The sequence below is a fragment of the Chelonoidis abingdonii genome, chromosome 3, assembly GCF_003597395.2.
Source record: "Chelonoidis abingdonii isolate Lonesome George chromosome 3, CheloAbing_2.0, whole genome shotgun sequence".
Classification (NCBI taxonomy): Eukaryota; Metazoa; Chordata; order Testudines; family Testudinidae; genus Chelonoidis; species Chelonoidis abingdonii.
This window is the reverse complement of record NC_133771.1, coordinates 123,961,399-123,977,063: the sequence shown is the minus strand read 5'-3', so window position 1 is coordinate 123,977,063 and position 15,665 is coordinate 123,961,399. Positions and strand designations below refer to the sequence as shown.

Below are 15,665 nucleotides of genomic sequence, written 5' to 3'. Positions count from 1 at the left end.
TGCCCGGCCGCCGCGGACATCCTCCGGGAGATTGTCGAACGCCACTCCCTGGTGGACGTCTGGCGCGACCACCACCCGGACGACGTCTCGACGTTCACCTTCATCCGGGTGGAGGCCCATCGGTCGCGCCACTCCCAGCTGGACCGCATTTACCTGTCGCGTTTCCACCTTTCACGGGCCCACTCCTCCAGCGTTCGGTCGGCCCCTGTTTCGGACCACCATCTTGCCACCATGACAGCCTCTCTCTGCGCGGAGAGGCCTGGGCCGGCCTATTGGCACTCCAATAATAGTTTGCTGGAGGATGCGGGCTTCGTGGCATCCTTCCGGGAGTTCTGTCTGGCCTGGCGAGGGCAGAGGCATGCCTTTTCCTCGGCGCGGCGGTGGTAGGATCTGGGGAAGGTGCGCGCCCGGCTCTTCTGCTGTGACTACACCTGGGGCGCCAGCCGGCGGAGGGATGCGGCGATAGAGCAGTTGGAGCGGGAGGTCTTGGAGCTGGAGAGGCGTCTGGCCGCCATCCCTGAGGATCCATCCCTCTGCGGAGCGTGCCGGGAGAAACAGGAGGAGCTCCGGGCCCTTGAAGACCATCGGGCCCAGGGTGCTTTTGTTCGATCCCACATCCACTTCCTTCGGGAGATGGATCGCGGCTCCCGCTTCTTCTATGCCCTGGAGAAAAGGAGGGGGGCCAAGAAGGACGTCACCTGCCTCCTGGCGGAGGACGGCACCCCCCTCACGGATCCAGCAGAGATGTGCGGGAGGGCCAGGGCCTTCTACGCGACCCTTTTCTCCCCGGATCTGACCGATCCTACCACTTGCAGAGTGCTCTGGGACGGACTCCTGACGGTCAGCACGGGCGACCAGGACTGGCTAGAGCTACCTCTCACACTGGCCGAGTTCTTGGAAGCCTTCCGTTGCATGCCCACCAATAAATCTCTGGCCATGGACGGGCTGACCGTGGAGTTCTACCGCATGTTCTGGGACATTCTCGGCCCAGACCTGGTCATCATCTGGGCCGAGTCTTTGCAGAGTGGGGTCCTCCCTCTCTCGTGCAGGCGAGCCGTGCTCGCCTTATTGCCGAAGAGGGGGGACTTCTGCGACTTACGGAATTGGCGTCCCATCTCGCTCCTCAGCACAGACTAGAAAATCATTGCGAAGGCCATCTCACTGTGGCTAGGGTCCAGTGCCTGCTCGCTGAGCGTTGAGATTTGGTCCCTATTCGGACCAGACCTACACCGTTCCGGTCCTGGCGATCTTTGATAACTATGTATCTCAGCTTGTGGAGCCGTTTCTGTGCCTTAGCTGGCTGCGGTGTTTGCTCGGTGATGGTCTCGTGTCTACGTTCTCATCGGACCCCTCATTGACCGATCAGGAGAGAAGGCGTATCCTCCGACAGGAATGGCCACTCCAAGCGGGGGTATTCTGCCTGGCACTCTGCGACGTTCGGTCACTTTCGGACCCGCTTGTGGGTTCTCCGCTTGTGCCTTGAGATGTCGCTGTTACACTTCAGTGGCAGAGTGTAGGCTGTGCAGGCTCAACTGGACCGGGCAAAGAGCCCTGATGTGTCCGGAGGCCCCCTCGGGTGGTCTTAGGCCTTTCGAGGGGCAGGTAGGATAAGTTGCTGGGTGGATGGCTGGGTTGGTTGTAGCCCCCTCTCTGGGGGCCAGCTGTACGCATTTTGGTGGATTCGAGGCCCTTCGCACTATAGCTCCGTCCGCGTCAGGGAGGTTGATGGTGGCTTGGTGTCTCGGGGGTCGAGAGCCGTGAGGTGCGGTGCCTGGTCCTGTCGGCGACGCTATAGAATGTGCTCCTCGTGGTCCAGGCCGGGCGACTTGGCAGCGGTCGGAGTGTCTTGCCAGGCTGTGTATCGACTGGGCCTCCGTCCGCCCGCTGGTCAACTGGGGTCGAAGAGCTCTGGGTCGTGGTTGGTCGGGGACGGTGTGTGGGCAGGCGCAAGTCCCTCCTCTCACGCACCTGCGGCTTTCAGGCTCATCCCAGGTGGATGCGCGGAGTCCGCTGCTTGATATTCTCGGCGATTTTACCTCTTTCTGCCACGCATCCGTCTCCGCCAGAGAACTGCTGCTAGGTTTTGTGGATGGCAGTCGGTGAGTGGCGAGGGCTCGTGAAATGGACAGGACTACATCCGGTGCCTCTTCCTTCGGGGGGCATGGTGGCTTTAATCAACTGGTCCTGTCACGTGTTCTAGCATGTATCTGGTGCTCAACCACCTGCGTCCGGGCGCCCGGATTTCCTGGCCCATCCTCCGATGGCGATTCTGAGTTCTTATTGGCGCCGGGAGACGCACGTCGGGTCTCTGCAGGGCCGGTCCTCCACCTGCCCCTGGGTAAGGGGGCAGGGCATGAAGCTGCCTACGTACACTCAGTCACGTGTTCTGTTCGCCTCCTAAGCCTGCAGAGGCTCCTTGGTTTATGTCAACTAGTAATACGCATGCCACAGGTAGTCCGGCGATGGCAAGCGTAATTGACGTGCACGCTTCCTCTGCCGCTTCCAGGGCTCCGATACGACCTGCAGCTCTGTTTTACCTCCATCCGATAGAAGGTCTTTGCCTGCGGAGACCTCTCCGGCGGTGCCGGTCCTCTACGCAACACCTCCTCCGACCCGGAAGCTCTTTTCAACGACCAGGTCTGTGGCGGCCACTGTGGGGCCGACCTCCTCGCGGAGCCCTTGCTACACAATCCCAGCTTCATGTAGGTGGCGGAGTCCCCCGGGTACACCAGAGGCTGGTCTTGGCAGGAGTCACCAGGGTCGGAGACCTCCTGGACTATGACCAGGGAGACTGTGCTAATCCCCTGATGCCTCGACGCGCATGGGGCTCTCCAGACCTTGTACTCCCCAGCACGTACTTCAGAGGTGAGGGCCGCTTTTACTGCCTGCGCTCGGGTTTCCTTCGACGCGCGTCCTGCGAGAGGGCACGCCCCGCCCATCCTCCACCCCAGGCCCATGGACATTTTTATAGGCCCTTGCCCCGTGAAACCAAATCGGCCCCCTCACCCTTTCGCCGGGCTGTACAGCATCTGCAGCCGGTTCTTGTTCCAGACCGCGCCACGGAAACATCTGTACACGCTGTGCTCCACTCCCTTCACTACCTCACCCTCGTGTCCCACCCCGATACCAAATGGCGGACCTCCTGCCACCTCTCGAGAGGGAGAAGCCGGTGGCTAGCTTGTACTCTGCCCTGGTCCCGAGGCCCACCGGGGATGTCAGTTGGCAGCTCCTTCACAGGGCCGTGAACACAGGCGTGTACTTGGCGTGGTTCACCCCTCCCCAACACCTGCCTTTTTGTGGCGAGAAGGAGACCTTGGCACACATTTATTTGGAGTGCTCCAGGTTGCAGCCCCTGTTCTGGCTCCTCTTGGATCTCCTATTGCGTTTTTGGTTGCACTTTTCCCTCACCTGTTCATCTACGCACTCCCCATCCTGTGGGTGTGTGCTCCCCATGGTGTTGGGGCCACAGTCCCCTGATCACGAGTGAGCAGTGCACTCCTCGGTGCTGTGTTGCATTGAGTTCGCCCAGCTAGTTCTGCCTGGATAGCTCTATACGTTGATCTTGTGCCAGCCTCCTCTAGCCCTGGACCCAAACTAGCCAATCTACCACCGGAAGAGGAGCGTTGGGAATACTCCGATATCTCCGTGACGGGGGAATTGTCCCCTCGCCGAACTGTAGGCTCAGTTGCCTGGATTTCCTGTCGCTCGCGTCGTATTCACGCATGGCCGGGCGGGGTGCACACATGTTGCTGATGTTCCTCTGGGGTTGGCTTGGTCCCACAATTGGTCCCTTTGACGCTGTGCTACTATCGAGACAGGTTGTGTGTTGTATTGCGAGCGTTTGTTCCTGTGTCTCTGCTCTTTGTTCTGTCCCATCAGGGTCCCTAGTTTATCCCGATGACCTCCACTCGCCGCTTGTTTTCATTAGTTGTCCCACGTAATTACTTGGTGTCCCAGACCTGCGGGTCCTCCCCTTAGGCTGGGGGGAGGTCCTTTAGAAGTGGGCGGGCCTCTCCCGCCCACCCCCGCTGGATGCCAATAGGACCAGACTCCTGCACCCCACTGGCCTGGGTATGTCACAAGGGTTAGGTCAATGTAAGCTGCCTTGTGTCTGCTTAGCTGTGGAATTGCCTTCAGTTAAATTTGGCTCCCAGTGCCTCTCTATTTAGAAACACCACTTCCCCAGGCGACATATAGCCATGGTCAATGTACGTAGGTTGACACTGTGTCAGTGTAGACACAGCGTTGCTAACGTCAAATGTTACTGGCTCTCAGGAGCCATCTCACAATGCCCACACTGACAATACAATTGATACAAACACTCCTAGTGAGGTCACACACCGCTGACACCAGGAAAGTGTGTACACACACAAGCAATTTAATTATTCCGGTGGCTGTATGCTGATGTAAATTAGGTTGATATAATTTTGTAGTGTAGATATGGCCTAAGCCTACAAGCTCCACATATATCACTTTCAGAGCCATTTTTGAATATTTCACAGTATAAATAGTAATATATATCAGATTTTATTAAAAATCTGGGAAAATCTACAGACAAATATTTAAACTAGAATTGAATTATATATATAATGATCCAGCAATCTGGTACAACAGTCTTAGGATATTAAAACTAATATCAAGAGAAACAACTACTGAAAATGAAGGCGTACATAGTTCAACTTCTTAGACCATCCATTTTAGGGTTCCCTCCCCACTCTGAACTTTGGGGTACAGATGTGGGGACCCGCATGAAAGACCCCCTACGCTTATTTCTACCAGCTTAGGTTAAAAACTTCCCCAAGCCACAAATCCTTTCCTTGTCCTTGGACAGTATTGCTGCCACCAACAAGTCATTTAGACAAAAATTCAGGAAAAGGGTCACTTGGAGTCCTTATTCCCCCAAAATATTTCCCTACGCCCCTTCACCCCCTTTCCTGGGGAGGCTTGAGGATAATATACCAACCAATTGCCTTTAATATAAGTACAGACCAGACCCTTTATCTTTAGGGCACTAAAATCAATCAGGTTCTTAAAAGAAGAACTTCATTATAAAGACAAAAGTAAAAGAAGCACCTCTGCAAAATCAGGATGGAAGGTAACATTACAGGGTAATAAAAAGATTTAAAATACAGAGGACTCCTCTTCAGGCTCAGCTTTAAAGTTACAAAAAACAGGAATAAAACTCTCTCTTAGCATAGGGAAAATTCACAAGCTAAAATAAAAGATAATCTAATGCATTTGTTTGCCCTTACTTACAATTTTTGCAATCTTAGATAGATAATTTTAGGTATGTTTTTAGGAGATGTTTTTCCTGCCTGGTCTCTCTCTCAGAGAGGAAACAACAAAGAGAGCACAAACAAAACCTCGCCCCTCAGATTTGAAAGTATCTTCTTTCCTTATTGGTCCTTTTGGTCAGGTGCCATCCAGATTATTTGAGCTTCTTAACCCCTTACAGGTAAAGATTCAGTACAGCTGCTCAGGGGGGATTTTATGTTACCCATAGCTGTATGTTTATGACAATCCATAACTCTGCATCATTTATTCACATTTTGCCTGATGCTGCTTTGCTTGCAAGGAAAAGTTTGTGTAAAAAAGATAGAGTGCATGATTTGTAAATCAGATTCCAATCCATGTCAAAAGTGTGGATTACTCATCTCTTTTAACTTGTGCTGTGGCTATAATCCACTGGATATACATGCCACTCTTCCCATGTCATTTTATTGCTTTTTGTTATCACATTTAGCATGGATGCTACCTGAAACCATAATAACATCTCAGAAGGCTTGCATACATCTGCACAAAAAGAGGAGCAGGAGGGCAAGAATTACATCAGTGTGGCTAAACGGAAAGGCTCAAGAGGTTATTCAAACCAAACACAATTTGAAAAAGCTAACACTAGTGAAGCAAATAAAAGGGAGCATAAACTGTAGCAGGCAATACAAAAGAAGAAAATTAGAAGGGCTAATGGATTTCAAAGAACATGTAGCTAATGGTATACAAACAAACAAACAAACAAAATGTTCTTTAAGTGTCTCAAAAGCAGGAAGCCTGTGAAAGAATTGATGGGCCCTTAATGACCTGATTTTGGCACCTTCCACTGATTTAAACCAGTCATGAGTGCTGAGCACCTGTGCAAACTTAGGCCATGAAAATACACACAGAGCAGACTGGCCCTTGGTTTTTAAAGTTTCATTCAAAAGCCCCCAGAGAGTTAAATGTGTGAACTTCAGTTAAGGATGAAGAGCTGAATCAACATTGCTGAGTTTGAACCTGTTGCTGTGGAGATTCTAGATGTCTCAGACCTGATGCGCAGGCCAGTAAGTAATCCCATCTGGGTAAAATGGTCTATATTAGCATTTGGAATTAAGCTGACAGAAGTTTTTTGTAATTTGTCTATTTCTTTTATACCAGGGGCATATTGTTAAACATCCCTCCCCCCCCAGTCCCCCGTTAACTAATTTAACGGGTAATGTTATCCTTTATGTGAGCACCATCTGTGTATTGTGTTCTGAATGTTCCTAGCTATGGAAGAGCAGAAATTATATGGAATTTCAACTTTGCTTTATTGTCATTATCTTGGGCAGAGTATGACAAACAATCACATTTATCGCTAGAGCACACAATCACCCTATCAACCAGGAAGACATTTTTCACAGACTTAGAAAGGAACAAAGCAGATATTATCTCCACAAAAGCAATCCATTTCATGGGTGCTGAGTACTAGAAACATAAAAAGGGCTGAATGAGACAAGGTATTTCCCCTTTACATCCAAATTAAGAGGGATTTTAGTCAACAAGGCCCATTTTAGGGGTTAATCCTGAAATCCTGAACTTGAATGCACAAAAGAGCTTTTGTAAAAAGCAGAAGAGAACTTGGTTTGAACTAATTTGTCCATGCATACAAAAAACAAATTTTGTTTGTCCATTTATTACTACCAAATAGAGTTATTGTTAATTTAAGTTTCAAGTGAACAGGTCAGTTATTCATTAGACTGGTAAGTAGACCATTTGGCCTTGTTTCATCCTATGTGTTTTTCTGATAATCCAGGCGATGGGGAAGGATACAATAATTAATAGTTTTAGTATATAAAACAATATTCCTCCTATGGCTATGTAGCCCTAGACCACAAGAGAACGATGAAAAGAATTAAGGAGAGACAGAACCAACCCTAACTGACTGTAACAAACTATATATATTCACTGCCCAAAACTGGGTTGAGTGCCTGGTACCTTCCAGAATGTGAAGTGCACCAATACTTAAAACCTCTGCAAAACAGAAAATAAAGCATTACAGTAAAACAAATGTAAACCTTTGAAAAATGCACCTTAACTCTGCACTCCTGGAGTTGGCTTTGGGCATGGGGACTAAACCAAGCCTGAGCTATGCCAGACAAAAATCTGCTATTTTCTGTGTTGTGTCCCACACAACGCTATACTGTCATGCCTTCTCATAAACCCCTGACCCTCCTTCTGCTAGGTATAGCTGTATTGGATCTGGGATTAGGTGCAGTGAGTTGCCAGAGGTTGCACTGACATCTGAGAAGTGCAGCCGCAGCTAGAAGAATCAGGATATGTTTTTCCTGGGCTGTGCTATGTAGGCTGTCCAAGTAGATGGACACGGGCATCTCTTGACTGTAAAATCTATGAATGTATGAAATTTTTTTGGCTGCTATAATGGCTGCAACTGTCACTTCCAGAGGCCAGCATTCCACTACATATGTCAAGAAAACCAGGGAAGATAAGAGAGCTTCAACTCTTTTTTAAAACTTGCATGTTCTCAGTGCCCATCAGAACTCCACATCTGCATCGGCATTCCCACAGTGCTTGCTCCGTCTTCTGTACTGCACTGTTGTCCTAAGGAGTTCTAGCGGTTGGGTGGCACACATCTATCTGCCCCAAATGCTCAATCAGGACTAACTGAAGATGATGGCTTGGAGGGAATCCCTCTGACAAGGCTGAATAGGTGTTACCATCTGGCAGGACTTTGGTGGTTTGCCTGGAGTAGGTGAAGTGGTTGAGTCTAGTCTAGTTTATATAAGTTCTTACATCACCCTCATCACAAATTTAGTGTTTGCTAAGCCTGTCCTAAACCCAACCTTTATTCTAGTGCAGAGACAACCTAAGTGTCACCCCTCCTCAACACACACACTATTCCTGTTTACTTTTCACACTACTCTCCAAATGCTGAGGAAGGGTGCAGTCCTATGATCTCACAAAAGCAGTATGTCATTGCTTGAAGAGGAGTGAGTGAAGCTTATGGTAGTTAATCTCAGGAAGTCCTTGACCAAAGGACCCCAAATTTGCACCATAAACTGCAACACAGCCCCTGTTGTGGCATACCAGTTTTCAAGACAATCTCCTTATGCACATGGCATGTAGTGCAATTTGAATTGAAAAGCAGCTTCAGAGAGGGGCATATCTGAGGCATCCCAGATCAAATTACTCCAAACCTGCACCACTAATTCTACTTACTGACCCTGATGAGGTACAGCAATCTTCAAAACAATCTGGGTATGCCTATGAATTTTAGAGCACTTTGAAGTACCAGTTCCAAATCTTCCAGTACCTTCTTAGGTGATGCAGACAGAGGGTAACTAATGCGCACAACACATTTTCAGAAAGCTACCAAGGAAAGGACTCAAATTCTCAGTACATAGGTGTGGCTCAGCTCCAATGGCCATAGCGCATCACCTTGAGTCACCTGGCTACTATGGTGGCTGGCTGCCTGCAAACATTCTGGCTTGCTACAGAGTTCCAGTTCTGCTGCACACATGCAAATAACTTTCTCTAGCACATCAGGTTGTCTCAAACCTCACTGCAAAGCCTGAATAACTTTTTAAATATTGCCAGACACTAGCTCAGATCAAATCTGAGGTGGTGATGCATCAGTTTGGGAAGAACCAGAGACATTCTCTCAGCCCCAGGCATGAATAAAATAAGCTATACAACCCACAAAATGTTGCTGTCATGATAGTTTTTTGGCAGGCTATTTCTGAAATCCCTTGCTTAAATGACCACAAATTTAGACCATTAACCCTACTACAAATCCTGATGACGCATAGCAAATTTCAAAGCAATCTGAATATGCATATAGATATTAAAGCACTTAGGGAAAAAAATCAGCTGTTGAAGTCTCAACCTTAATTAAAGTGGTGTTACCGTGCCACTCTAATGTTGTAACAGCTTAGCTGTGCAATGGTTATGCCTAGTTTTCTGTATATTTCACCTTTAAATCTCAAAGGACTCTGAAGACACACTTCTTGTGTATGTTCAATGCAGCATATCAAAGGAGACACACCCTGCATGCTCTAACCATGGAGACATTGGTTCTTACTGATATAGTTCTCTTAAACTAAATTAAAGGTTATACTGACTGAAAGCATCTATTTGCTTTTTTTATATATGGAGAAACATAACAATAGACAGAGTGAGCAATCACTTCATTTTAACAATCTCTCCCAAGATTTGTTAATCATCTCCTGGGCAATAGCCCATTTTCTGTGGGAGTTTAAGAGTGAGACATGTTGGTAGTTGGTGAAAAACAGGAAATGGAGGTGATCCTTTGCAGTGTATTCATTTCTGCTGTATTACGCTTCACACTTAATTTTGAATTTTACCTTACTTGTAAAACCACAATGGAAACATTTTTTCATTGTTTTGCTGACTCTTTCCATATAGGATAATTCTGATTTCAAGCCTGCAAATTCTTATCCAGTCCAACTGATCTTAATTTATCTGTTTCTCTTCAATGATGCCTCCATAGATCTTTGCCACCTAGATTAAAGTAGGTTCGTGACTTCTTTCCTTCACCTTACTTGTTGGCTAGGAAACTATTTGAATAAAGTGGACTGAATCAGAGGCTCCTTTCTTCAGACTATGGACCAGACTACTCTGCTCAGTTACATGGTCTGTTTGATATTTTGATCATTCATCTCAAGAACAATCTCTGGATGGGGTATGCAAAAAAAATCTGGGATTCAGTCATTTAACTCTTGAGAAGAAACCCAGACCACTTTCTTGGTGAGTGTCTGTACTTTGGCCTTTTAGCCCTTAACTTCATGCTTCATTAATAATAATAGGAGATACATCTATCTTCTAGAACTGGAAAGGATCTCAAAAGGTCATCGAGTCCAGCCCCCTGCCTTCACTAGCAGGACCAAGTACTGATTTTTGCCCCAGATCCCTAAGTGGCCCCCTTAAGGATTGAACTCACAACCCTGGGTTTAGCAGGCCAATGAGCTATCCCTCCCCCCCTGCACTCCATATTTTGTTCCCTGTTAAGTAGCGTAGTTGCCATTCCCACACATACACTTTTATTTTGCTTTCCCCCCTTAATTTCCTTTTCCACCCAATTTAATGTAAAAATAATGGCCATGATTTTCAGGAAGTGACAAGTGATTTTAAGTGTCTTGATTCTGAATGTCAAACTTGAGAAGCCATAACAGGAGCTAATATTCAGAGAAGAGTGCCCAGTAGTTTCTGAGAAGCAGGCTCCTGCAAAGTGTTTCAGGTTGGGTACTCACGTAACTGAGGCACCAAATTAAGCAGCCAAAAAGCTGCTCTGTATGTGCCCACTCCCAACACGTCTAGGGTTAATGAGGTTGAAAAGCAGCTATCAGACAGGAATGATGGGGCCCCACTGGCTTGCAGACATTTTCCATGGCAGGCAACAGAGACCATGGAGTGCAATACAAGTCCTGCAGACCCCTCTAAAGGTGCACAAGCACCTGTTCTGGAGGACTCAGTCTGAGATCCTGATGCTCCCCCCTCTCTCCCCGTTAGAGGCTCCCCCTTGATTCTGCAGCTCTCCATACCCCTGTGCAGGGTGTTCAGATATTATAGTGAGGGGAGCCTCAGTCAGACAGACAAATGTGACAGGATCCGGTCACAGGGAGAAGAAAACCTTTTTTAAACCCTTACACTATATGTTCCGATCCCTCACAGCTCCTGACCTTGGGAATGGCCAAGCAGCTATTCCATGTTCCCAACTGTGCCTATCTGATTGTCCTCAGGATCAGATAGCAGAGAGCTCTGGCACAAAGCTCCCCTACACAGAATTAGGGTCTTCGACATTCTCTGCAAACAGTTACAGATTTACCTCAAAGACTTCTGCACATAAATCCTTAGGCACATGATTTAGTCCTCTCTCCCAACCCCTCTTCAGGCGAAGAGAAGTGGCTTAGGCAACTCCCCACCCTGCCTTCAGCCACTCAGATCCCTCGATTAACTGAACCTCCCAATGTCTGAAGGTTTCAGGCATCTCTAAAGACTCTCAAATAATTAAGGCTCTACTGCATTTCAAAGCTAACGATTAGCTGAGTAAGCCATCACCATAACATCTGACTGATGATGTGATCAATTAGGGATGGGGAGATGAGTTAAAGTAGAGTAACTGGAAAGGCTAATGATCTCATACAGAAGAGCTTTTTCATCTGTAGCTTCTCTGACTGCATGACAAAAAAATAAAACTAGCGAAGAAAGCTTAAGGTTCCACACTGCCTTCAATAAGAATGAATCAATATGAAATACAAATCCATTAAAATTAGTTACTGTAAGTGACTTAGAAAAATTCCAGGTCCAGGTGTTTAACTGATGCACAAAAATGTCTGCCCTAATAACTGTAGCTCTGTTTGATACATATGAGGCCTTTAATAATTTATAACAGTGATGGGTGTGCTCAGAAAATCCCAGAAAACACTTTGTCTTCCAATTCAACATTATATAATATTTCAGATGTGATACACACTCCTTTGAAGGCTTTGCCACCTGGTAACATTAGCATCATCTAGAAAAGATGTTTCATCTAGAAAAGTTGGTTTTAGATAGCTAGCTAGCTAGCTAATGAGTGTTCATGCTTCATCTCAAACAAAATCAGGAGCTGAATAGGAAGAGTGTCATAGAGAAAGACATTGGGGAACACATTTCTTAGCTATCACACAAATTCTCAGTGAAGCCTAAGTAGAAATGCACGGAGTATCAGATCTTAAGAGAATGTAATGTACTCCAGAAATGGTAGAGATCCTGCATCCTAATATATTCAATATTTTCCTCTGACATAAACTTAAGGATTATTCCATATATTTTACTCTATCTCTGAATTAATTTTGGTTGGAAACCATTACACATTAATGATCAAATATGACTAAACTCCAGCTCACTTCTTTTCTTAGGTTATAGGATGTCTGCTGTGAGGCAGCTTTGTTGCAGAACATCATTTATAACAGCTTTGGCTAATGTGTTAATATTCTTCCATCCTGCACCACTGTATAAGACATGCTCAGCACTTTAAAAAGTAAACCTAAGCTTAAAGCGGCATAATCATGTAGTTTGGATCTAATATTTCACTTAATGGCAAATGCTGCCATTCTTAACTGCTGCAGTAAGAGTTTGCTTGAGTAAAGATGGCAGCATTTAGTCAAAAATATTCTCCAGATTGTAGATTATATCCTGAGAAGTGTTGAGCACCATCAAGTCCCATTTGACCTCAGCCTTGTGTGTTGATTTTTAATAGCTATCACTCCAGCTTAGAATAATGTTTTATATAATGGATGATCTCTAATTATAGCCCCAATTTCTCCTGGCCAAAGTTCAGAAATTGAGGGACCTCCAGAGCTTGTCACTTTAAGACCAAGCATTTGCTAGGTAGAAATAGATTCAAGTAGAAGAGAACTCATAGAATCGTACAGGGCCGGCCCACCACATTTTGGCACCTGAGGCAGGGGGCTCAAATGATGCCCCCAGACTCCCTTGTTTGGGCCAACATTTGAAAGGTCTCAATTCTGCCTTCTTCCTGTTCTACTCCTCTCATGGTACTGCTCTGCCATCTGTCCCAATAAAGGAGAACTAACAACTTAAAATGCCTTGTTCAAAAAATTTAAGTAACACTTAACTTTCAAATGCCTGAACAGCAAATGTAACTTTTCTTGTCTGCATAGTAAACACTTGCCTTTATATTTGAATGATCAAAGTGGTGCTTTCCGTGCCTTCTTGGTTGCAAAGATTTGAACTGCTTCCTGAAAGTCCACAGTCTGGGCCAGCTCATGCTCTATTGAGCTGGTTGCAAACCCAACCATCCTCTCCTGTGTAATTGTGGAGCTGGTAGCAGGGCCTGAGTCAGGGAAGATATCAGCATCTTAAGGGCCTAACAGGCTCCTAATACTTCAGTTGACTGCCTGTTCTCCTTAAGTGGATTCAGGGAAGCAGCAGGAAACAGGAAGCTCCCTGCTGCTCCTGGGGGTGCTAGAGAGGTACATAAGAGGCTCCTCCTCCTCCTCTCTCTCCCTAAAGCTCCTGCTGCTTTTTGTTATTCCCTCTCAGCTTTACTCCTGCCTGCCTGTTATGTCTCTTGTACCCTCCTTCCTCCAGCACAGCACTCCACTCCACCATCTCTGTGCATCCAGAGAAGAGAATTCATATGCAACAGCAGCAGACACAATTTTCTACACTCTGTGTCCTAGTGGTGCCCCCGACAGTGTGGCACCTGAGGCAGCCACCTCAGTTCGCCTCACGGTAAGGCCAGCCCTGGAATCACAGAACTGGAAGGGACCTCGAAAGGTCATCTAGTCCAGTCCCCTGAATTCAAGGCAAGGCTAAGTATTATCCAGACCATCCCTGACAGGTGTTTGTCCAACCCGCTCTTAAAATCCCCAATGATGGAGATTTGACAACCTCCCTAGTCAATTTAATCCAGTGCTTAACCACTCTGACAGGAAGTTTTTCCTAATGTCCAACCTAAACTGCCCTCGCTGCATTTTAAGCTCATTCCTTCTTCTCCTATCCTCAGAGGTTAAGAACAATGTTTCTCCCTCCTCCTTGTAACAACCTTTTATGTACTTGAAACTGTTATCATGTCCCCTCTCAGTCTTCTCGTCTCCAGACTAAACAAACCCAATTTTTTCAATCTTCCCTCATAGGTCATGTTTTCTAAACCTTTAATAATTTTTGTTGATGGTGGCTAAAAGAACATGCAAGAGAAAAATGGAGATAAAGAGTGTGATGGGTACCATTTGTATTACAATAAGGTGTATGTGTGGGGGGGAAGTAGGTGCTCTAAGTACATGCTCCCCAGTAAATAGATTTAGAAACTGAAATAAACTGTTGAAGCCGTATGTGTACTTTGCTAGTTTTAGTTAAATAGCTTTGTCAAATAGTAGACCTGGAGAAGACACATTCCCTCCATGTCTGTAAGTCTTTTTTTCTCCCCTACAAGTTTCTCTCTCTCATCACCAGGCCTCCTCTCACTAGTGATTTGCTGCTGAGGATTTGGTCCTATCCATTCAGAAGTTCTCAATCTATGGCCTGTAAACCACTGATGCTCTGAGGAGCACATACTGGCTGACCATGGAAAGCAGCCTGGTCACATAGTGTTGGCTTCATTTTAACAAATACTCAATTGTATTAAGAAATATTGAAAATACATTATATATATTCCTGATACTATTTTTCCATTTAAACCACTGCAGTTGCTGTAGTTGCCACAAGGTACTGCCCTACTGCAGTTTGAAGGAGCTGGTGCATATGTTTATTAATGGGATACAAAGCCATCTCTGTATTAAAATGATGAAAAAAAGTTTGAGAAACCCTATATGAGCTTGTTTTCCCATTTAAATAACATTGTAAAGAAAGGTGGCAACATCCCTTGGCAAACAAACTAAATGCATTTCATTGGAAATTTATTCCTGAAAAATACGACTGACATTTTGTGCAAGTTCCCTGGGAACCTTTGCTAAAAATACTGCCATTTGGTACAATCTAGCCCCTTTCACAGGTAAAACCCTTGTTCTTTAGAAGTATTTTTATGATCCCCAACTCTCAGACAAGGATGATCTAGCTACATCTATGTAAGAGTGAGCTCCAGCTGAGGCAGAGAAGTCATCCAATGCTCCCTTGAGTCTGATGACTAAATTTTAACAAGGAACTTCCAAGAGCAACCTCCAGACATCACAGCACCTGGCTGTCTTACTGTACATTGGCTAACTGCAGAATCCAGAGATGAATGTGTATATTCCATCCACAATAAGTAAATAATTCTTCTCTTCAGTTTGGTGACTGAATTTTAAGAAAGGGGTCCTGAGAGCCCCCTACAAGCAGAACTCCTTCCTGAAATGTTTATAAAATCCATCTTTCAGGACAAATGAAAATATTGTGAATGGTAGGTTTTAAATATCTCCCAGCACACTAATGCAACACAATCTCTTTCCTTCTCACCTACAGGAGTCTATGTTACTGAGCAACGAAACAATGTCATGTGTTTAAATTTCTGCAAGAAGGCATAATGAAGATGTACTCCTCACTCCACTGAGATTCTGATACAGCAGCTCTTCAGAAGTACAGGATCTGTGCAGAAGACCAGTGAAGCCTAATTTATCAGAATACAAGTCTACAGAAAAAGGGGAGTGGGGAATGGTGGTGGGGTACAGTGCTAGTTAGGAAGTACGTGAAAAATAAATCTGAACAAAACACCAGAACATGCAATGTTGTCCTGTAATAGGTTTGAAATTAACTAACTTTTACTTCCTGTTTTATTTTAAGTTGCTGTGCTGACAGTCAGCCGTATTCTTATTATTAAAAAATAGCCTCTTCATCCTCAGCATATGTTCAGGACTTTCAATATGTATGTTCTGTAATTCCCCATAATGCTAATAATGTGTCTAGTAATGTCAGGT

General features: G+C 45.8%; 1 protein-coding gene across 1 annotated transcript in view; it reads left to right on the top strand.

Annotated features, from left to right (window-relative positions):
- Positions 1-15,454, top strand: part of TMEM242 (transmembrane protein 242) — a 71,599-nt gene extending 56,145 nt beyond the window's left edge. Inside the window, exon 4 of the mRNA XM_075064072.1 lies at positions 15,214-15,454. Coding sequence (XP_074920173.1) covers positions 15,214-15,255 — 42 coding nt within the window. The 3' untranslated portion in view covers positions 15,256-15,454. The remainder of the gene's footprint in view (positions 1-15,213) is intronic.
- Positions 15,455-15,665: the final 211 nt, after the last annotated feature.